Here is an 8787-nt window from a genome sequence, read left to right as displayed (position 1 = left end):
TTCCCTTTCAAACATGACGGTCAATGAGGCAAGTGAAGTAGAGTTCACGTGTTTCCATTCCAATGTATTGCTTACTTCTACCATGTAAGAGACAATCGGCCTCTTGTCTGTTGTTGAAAAACATCGATAGAATCTCCATCTTCCATTTCCAGCATAGCTAGTGTGTCCTCATCATTTATAGGATTTCCCTCAAATCTAAATCGTACAACTCATGTTTGCATTCAAGCTCTATTGCAAAAAGCGCCCATTAACTTTCGCAGTGGTGTATACTTCTTTGATTTTAAAATGAACTACACTACAATCTTGACCCGTTACTTTTAGATTGATGTGTTCCCCTTTGTATTATGGTCCTCTATTCTCTGCCTTGGTTAGTCTCCCATTCATTTGTTTCAAACGGTCTCCCTCACTAAATGTTCTTATAAATAGTTTTGTCCCTTTTTTTTTTATTTGTCATTATTTTAATGTAAAAATAAATCTGCCTAGAAATACTGCCCTTGTTTTTTTATCTCTGCACCTATCACAGTCTTGCTTTGTCCACAGGGTGGTCATAATAGGTTGTTAAACTTCATCATACAGTCAAAATCTTTGTAACTTATTCGCCCATCACCATCTCGATCAATTTCCCTAAATGCCAACTCTACCCTGTGTTCTGGATAAAGTGGACACACCAGTAGCGTACGCAGGGGGGGGGGAGCAGGGGGAGCGGCCGCTCCCCCTCTGGCCATTTTCAGCAAAGTGGCGCCTTTTTGGAAACTTTTTAAACAATATTTGTTAAAAAAATTTTTTGGTCGGCACATCTATGTAAACCACAAGATTTCTTTTCATGCAGCAATTAAGCATTATTGCAATAGTCTAGTAGTGTCTACGTTTACAACACGTATTAACAGCTGCATCAGTTTGCCATTCTAAAAATAACCATTACGATGCATTCCAATGTTTAAAAAACCTCTACGAATAGTACCACTTGGCAAGAGGGGTGTTAAGTTTAAGGCAACTGTATAATGTATTTGCTCACGAATAATTGAATTAGAAAATGTTATACATAAAACTTCACACATAATTACTTTATATATACAGTTTGAATCGTGTGATTAATTTTTGTAAAGATTACAATACAGAAACAAATACAACTGATGTGGCACCTCTATTTAAATTTACATATGGGCGAACTGCGAGGCGGTGGGGAAATTTTGACAAGGTCGACAACGCCATCACGATGAAGTAGTAGTATTCTTACAGTTTGGGCGATAATGATTACGATTATAAATTATATGAAACAGTTACAACCCCCCTCCCCCATGGACCCCTCTGTAAAAAAATATTTAAATCTATTTCTGTAATAAATATTTGTGTAATATATATTTGTGTAATATATATTTGTGTAATATATATGTATGTTTAGAACAGTCATCTAAAAACTGACGCTATTTTCACTCTGAGTTGGTTATCTCCCCCCCCCCCCCCACACACCTCACCACCACAGTTGTGTAGAGCGACATTAATGTCACACCTGGATTGGATACGCTGGATTGGATAATTGACCTAAAGTGAACGGACAGTGGTGAATGAAGTTGAACACCCCCTCCCCCCAACCCAACCCACCCCGAACTGAACTGTTAAGTACATGTAGAAAAACGCTCAATGATGTTCCAAAGTACCATGTCGCAAGGAAATTAGCTTTTTAAACGTAAAACTCTGTGAATATTGTTTTTGCAATTACCAGTAAAGAGGTGTGTGATCAATACAGTGATCTAACCCATACCTATCACTATGTTAAAAACTGATCTTTAAAGAACACAAAGAAGCAGTAGTTAATTAAAAATATATGATCTGAACTAAAAGACCGATATTTAGTTAACTGTAGGCTGATATTCCGAATGTTATCAATAAATTAAAAAAGCGTGGTTTTATACCAACTCTGATTTTAAAAACTTTCATTATGGTGTAATACTTTAGCATTTATGATGACGTTATATTAAATTATGACTATAGACAAAAACATTTTGTAAACACGAATAATGTTAAACAATTTCATTATATTCTAAAATAATTATTTATTTGTTTTGACATTTATAATTAGGTGTGTAGATATATACTTATTTATATTAAGAGAGTTATTATTTCCCCTATTTCACTTGTCTCAAATATTTTCCCAGGAATTATTATGTAAGAAATATTTTGTACAAGAATTACAAAACAGATTGTGTTAGGTTCATTGTTTTTGGTTGTAGTGTGTGTATATTTGGTTTTTTTTTGTTTAGATTGATACCACTTTTGTTTTGTCGGCCTACATTGTGTGTTTTTTCTTATTTCTTCAGAGTGCTACTTTCAATTTATTTTACATCATAGCGCAGTAATGACATACAGCTACTAATTATATATATATATATATATATATATATATATATATATATATATATATATATATATATATATATATATATATATATACATATATATGATACACGTATATAGTACGTGTTAAAAATTCGGCGCCCTTTTTGGCTCTTTTCGCTCCCCCTACAACGAAAACCTGGATACGCCTCTGGGACACACCTGACTAAAAACCCTCTTCACATCCTCCATCTTTAGGAAACCTTGACAATTCTTGTCAAAAGCCTTGAATGTGTTCCTGATCTTCTCATCCTCATCTTCTGCTCTAAACTTGGGTGTCATGGCTGCCGTCAGCTGGGGGAGGGAAAACCCTTTGATCCCAGTCTTGTATTCTGATCCATACACAGCTAACATCTGCTGGACCTCAGCCTTACACAGCTTGTGTCCAAACAGCATGAGTGCTGCCACTTTAATGTCATCATAAACCAGATAGCCTTTCTTCTCTACACCTGAATGGTCAAAGGCCTTCTCAATGAGATGTAAGTGTCTCGGTGCTAAGTTATTTTGTGTATTTATACTGTTTAAACATTTCTTATTCATGGTTTATTGAAATTTTAATACGCTTGAGATTTAATTTTCAGCTGTTCGATATTTTTTGGGGACTCATCAGCGCCATGTTAAGATTCCATCATATGGGTTCCATAAAATAGTTTTGTCCCTTATTACAGGAAACCAAAATTTTAATTTTGCAAAAGATGTGTACACTATAATAATTAAATAATCAATAATTTTATTAATATTATATATTTTACAAAGTTAGTAAAGTTTACATGAAAAAAATTACATATACATCTTTTTTTTATGAATTGACGTCACTGATTAACAAAAATAGAACATGTTCTTTAGATATATTTAATTTAAAATTAAAGTCATAATTGTGTTGTGTAGTGTTTAAAAATGGCGTGTCTAAATGTTTATGTTTTGTTTTATAACTTTTGACTTGATTACCTCCCTTGTGAAATATTTTATGTCTAAATATTCTAATGGGAGATCATTCGTGACCAACGGTCTCAGTTGTCGAGATCGCATCCCAAATGTTTACAAATCTTAATACAAATTATAATAAATTCAAGCGTCAAATTTACACTGGGGGTAGTACCGTATATATTTGAATGTTTGGTTATTAGATTTTATAGGGGCCTGACTTTTATCACAAGCATAGGCGTCAACCGTTACCAAGGCCCAGGATGGCCCATAATAAAGTTATTCACAGTAAACACACGCGTGAACCCAGCCCTATTCCCTGATATTTCATTAGTTATCTGTTATGAAAGTGTTCAATTATACTATCTAAATTCGATTACTCTTTTGACAGATCGACAATGCGTCTAAAACAGGGGTCTCCAAACTACATAATATGTATGGCACTGTTACCGGAGAGGATATATTCATTGAGTAAAGAAAACGTTTTCTGATTATAACTTGGACTGGACTAACCTCAGTTACCTGACTGTTGTACATTAGTGGCACAAAGAAAGGCTTGGTTGGACAAGCTAATGAGAAAAATATTCTACAAACAATGCTCTTGCACTCTATTATTCATCAGCAAGCTGTGAACGCTAAATATATGGGCATTAGCAGTGTACTGAATCTTGTGGTACAGATGGCGAATTTAATAAGGTCACATGGGCTCAACCATAGATATAGAATCAGTGAAGAATAATTTGAGAGCAAACTTGGACCTCGAGTGTGTTGTCGGCCCTCGACAATGTTTCATTCAGATTATTTTTCCCACGTTTTCTTTAACTTGCTTTCGTCTCTGTTTTTCCAATTTCTGGCACTTCCCAGTTAGCTAGCGCGCTGAAATTTTCAGGGAAACTTTGTTTTGGATGACAATAGAATATTCAATTGTTATTATTACTATATTGATCCATGGAAACATTTTATTCAGCATTTTAGAGCGCTATATAATTGTAGTAAAAACGTGGGGAAAAGGGGACATAACCCTGTAACTGTAATTTGATGAAAACAAGGTTCGGTACTCTCCCTCTTTGCTTACTGAGTAGTGTTCACGCGGTGTTTGTGTACAAACAACCGTAACAACTGGTGGCCAGTATGGGGGAGGCGATATGGTCGAGTGGTTGGGCACACGATTGCTATCTCACTCGACACGGGTTCAAATCTATGTGTTCTAGTCAGTAACGTATTCACACAACGTGTTTTTTACGAGTTGTCTTTTTACAAGTTGTCTTCGTTTACCCAAATAAAAGTGAAAAGATAAAATCGATAGCAAGATTTTAATGCAAACAAACAGACAAAGACTAAAAAGTAGAAAATAATAATCATTAAAAAAAGTTTTTAAAAACCCACGTTTTCTGATTGAACAAAAAGTAGAAAATAAATGCTATACATCACAATAATGCAAGCGATCACTCTACTATAAGCGATCAAAAACGTGGGGCGCCGTGATTTTCTTACAGTTTCTAATACTGTTGACTCTCTACAAGCTCCCTAATAAAAGTCAATAGTATTATCTAATCAATAGTAATATAACTTTAACATCGGCGCCACACGTTTTTCATCGCATTGACCGATTTCAGCCTGCTTTTCTTTTTGGATTTGCTTCCATAGCCTTTGTCCAACCAAGAACAAACTACAAGGCAGCAGTTGTTTGATTTTGGAGTTGTCTCTCCTAAAAGAGTGGCTGTCCCCAAGCTAACGAGCCTCATCTTCTTCTTTTTCTTCTTCGTTCTTAATTATTAGTGTTGAAGGGGATCGAGATTTATCTGCCCGAGGGTTCGAACTCGAGACTTTTCGGTTTAGCAACCATGAACTTTACCGACTCGACCACGCCGACCCCTAATCGTCGAGCGACTGAACTGAATTAATGGTACGCCGTGTGAATTTTTTTTCGGGCAAAAACAAAAGTAAGTCGACGTACACAAATATTAATGTGAAATAAAACGGAATTTGATGAGAGTCAACATCCTAACTGCATGTTTTTCAATGCTATGTGGAGAAATTCCAGCCCCAGCGAAGACTATTAACCTGCATGGGAATGCAAAATACAAGATCTCAACTTTAGCTGATTTCAAGGTAAAACCGCGTATTTCTGGACTACAAGTGTCTGAAAGACAGCAGCAGGTCACACTGTTTTGCAATAAATGTTTTATGATATGTTGTTTCTTTTGTGGGTGAAAATAATCAATTGTTTTTTTTTTTTTTTTTTTTTTTTTTTTTTAAGTGTTTCTGTTCACTTTATAGTTTTTAATTTGACTAATTTTTTTTTTAAAATTTACCTGATAACAAGTGTTTAGCAAAAGCGCAAATTAAGCATTTGAGACTAGGAATTCCTAATTATGGTAAATTATGATATATAAGTACAAATACATATTTAAACTGGAAACCTTTGTGTTAGTATTGTTGTAGAAGGATATACAAATAGAATGTGTCCGTATTCCGCGTTGTTGTCTCCATATCGGTTCACACGTGCAACAGAAAGCAACAATTCGGACACAAATGAAAAGTCTATTGAATTTGATAAACAGTTTTTTAAATTTTTACATTATTTGTACCAGTTGTCCCAAACTAGGGATCCAAAATTTAAGTATTTCAAACCATATTAAAATTATGTTAAGTAAGACGATTATATTTTATTAATAGGTACAAATATTTAATATACATACAGGTTGTAAGGTTTTAATTATTCACAAAAAATAATTTTTAGATAAATAAAAAAAACACATAAAGTATATAGTAAAAACATAAAATGTTAGTTAGTAATTTATTACATCAATGTGTTTCTTTAAAAAAAACTGTTTGTATTAATTTTCTTATGTTTTAATTACTGGAATCAGTGATTATTTTTTTAAGTTGTTTCCCATTAAAAACATTCAGTTATTTACAAATGGGAGGCTATTCAATGCCTATAAGTTTTAGCTGCTTCTAACGAAAACTTTCTACGAACGTCCTGCAATTTCTGACTAACCACAAGCATCATTCGAACGTTGTTTTTATACATTATGTATAAACTTGTGGTTTATACTTTTCATATATTAACATTTTTTTCCCCCAATTATTCGATCATCTGTTCAAAATGTTTCATCACTTTCTCTTATATGAAATATAGTGGAAGTATCTTCATCATCATCATTCCTTTTTGGCCCCAGGGGAACAAAGGAAGTATTGTAATCGTGCGAAAATCGAAATCGATTTCTTGACATTTTACACCTCCCTGAGTAGGAAAAACATAGTTTTGCAATTTTGTCCGTATATCTGCGTGTGTGTATGTCTGTTAACACTATAACTTGAGTACTGTTACAGCTAGATTGAGGACATTTCATATATAAGTATTATTATTATATTATCAAATATGTAGTTATGTATCAACTTTTCTACGATTTCCGGTAACCGTAAGTGGAACTTATTGTACTTTTTTTTTCTACGAGATTATATTTTCTTTTTTAAAAGTTGAATTGTGTAAAAACTGACTAAAAATCAAATTTATATCCCGAGTCGCCATCCACGAAGTCTTATATGAGAATGTTCGAGAAAATTTAGGGGAGATCACTCCCTCGTTGTTTATGTCAAAATGAGTACGTTCCAGGCGGTAATGGGCAAGATTGTTCCTTTGTTTCATTACTGGATTGGCTATATCTAGTTTATGTAAAATGAAAATATGAATTTAGACTTAATTTTTTGTTCTTTCACAAATACATTTAAAATAAACAACCTTGCCTGTGTTTTTTTCTGCATTTCAATAATTTAGTGGTAAATTGCGTCCCTCAATGTAGTACGTGCTTGTGGCTTTAAATGGGAGATAATTAAATTAACCGTTTATGTTTGCGATAATTTTAAGTAACTGGCATTATGGCATTTAGAATGCGTGGGCGTGGCTGCGAACCGCATATGCGTAAACAATCCAAGGCAGTGGCGTAGCCAGGATCGTCTCAAGGGGGGGGTTCCAATTTTTACCCGGGGACAAACTTTCGATTTGCACCCCCCCCCCCCTCAAACTTTCGATTTGCACCCCACCTCATACTTTTTCTGTATACCGAGGGGTCTATGGGGGGGGGGGTTATAACACCCCCCCCCCTAACCCCCCCCCTGCCTACGCCACTGATCCAAGGGTTGACACACAGACATAATATAACTAACTTTACTCAGAAGTCTAATATTACCGTTGGTTTAATTATGAAATGTTTATCGACGATATTGGTATGTATGGTATAGTTCATGTTTCTGTGATCAGCTCTAATTTTAGCCCTTACCCTTTCCATAATCCTAATCCCTGACACTTATCCAAAATAAAATATAATACGTTAAACATTAATCCCATTTGTACTAAAAATATTCGAACTCAAACCCTTCACTTCATTGCCACCATATTATTAATTTGATCACGCAGCGCGTACAATATGTTGTGAAAGATTATTTCAAAACTGTAGAAGGGACATTTTACTGGATATCTCTTTTGTGCGTGAAAAGAATCAATTAATGGTTTAATTCATTGAATACAGTGTTGTTCATGCACGGTTTATTTTGTGCACCAGGAATATATATAAGTAACAATATATATATATATATATATATATATATATATATATATATATATATATATATATATATATATATATATATATATATGCGTGTGTGTGTGTGTGTGTGTGTGTTTTCAATTTGATAAAATAATTATTTTGTATTTTTCCTATTATTTTCCTATTAGGAAGTGTTAGGCGAAAACGCAAATGAATAATGTGGGGACCCTAATTATGGTTAGAAAAAAAAATATATAAATACAAATACTTATGTATTAAAACTGGAAGTCTGTGTATTAGTAGTGCTGTAGAAGGATATACAAGTAGAATGTATCTGTGTTCTCGGTGCCGAATCCCTATCGCTTCAGTCGTACAACAGAAAAAACAAAAATTCAGGCACAAATGAAAGTTATTAAAGATAGATACATCTGTAAAGTTACTTACTTTTATTTTATTTGTAAGAGTTGTCCCAAATTAGGGAACCAAAATTTGTTGACGTTTTATTTTTATACTTGCTAGACTTTGGATTATATTTAATTTATAGGTACAAATATTAAAATAAGTAAAGTCTATAATTTTAGATTTATTTGATGATACATTTTTTTGAAACATAAAAATCAACATTCAAGACCTTTTTAATAACAAAATTAAAAATGCAAATTAAAATTTAAAAAATAGTTGTGTTTGCTTTTAAAAAAATATTTGTATTAATTGTTAAATGTTTCTTGATTGGAATCAGTGACTATTTTGTAAGTTGTTTCCCATTAAAATTATGCATTGATTTACAAATGGGAGGTAATTTATTGCCCTTTAGTACTAGCTGCCAGAGGCGTAGCGAGGGGGGGGGGGTGGCGGGGGGTGCGGACCGCACCGGGTGACACCATTTAGGGGGGTGACACCAAGGCAAAAAATAGTA

At 33.8% G+C, this 8787-nt stretch overlaps 1 protein-coding gene across 1 annotated transcript; it reads right to left on the bottom strand.

The window, feature by feature from the left end:
* Positions 1–456: 456 nt before the first annotated feature.
* On the bottom strand, positions 457–3016 carry LOC131955633 (EF-hand calcium-binding domain-containing protein 11). The gene is made up of 2 exons (XM_059319830.1): positions 2557–3016; positions 457–665 (listed from the first exon to the last, which is right to left on the bottom strand). Exons 1-2 carry the CDS (start codon positions 2932–2934, stop codon positions 546–548), a joined length of 498 nt encoding a protein of 165 aa, XP_059175813.1. The 5' UTR covers positions 2935–3016; the 3' UTR covers positions 457–545.
* Positions 3017–8787: the final 5771 nt, after the last annotated feature.

The sequence above is a fragment of the Physella acuta genome, unplaced genomic scaffold (assembly GCF_028476545.2).
Source record: "Physella acuta isolate Inbredline_101_S28 unplaced genomic scaffold, ASM2847654v3 ptg001089l, whole genome shotgun sequence".
Taxonomy (NCBI): domain Eukaryota; kingdom Metazoa; phylum Mollusca; class Gastropoda; family Physidae; genus Physella; species Physella acuta.
The sequence above is the reverse complement of the archived record's forward strand: the minus strand, read 5'-3'. Positions and strand labels throughout refer to the sequence as shown.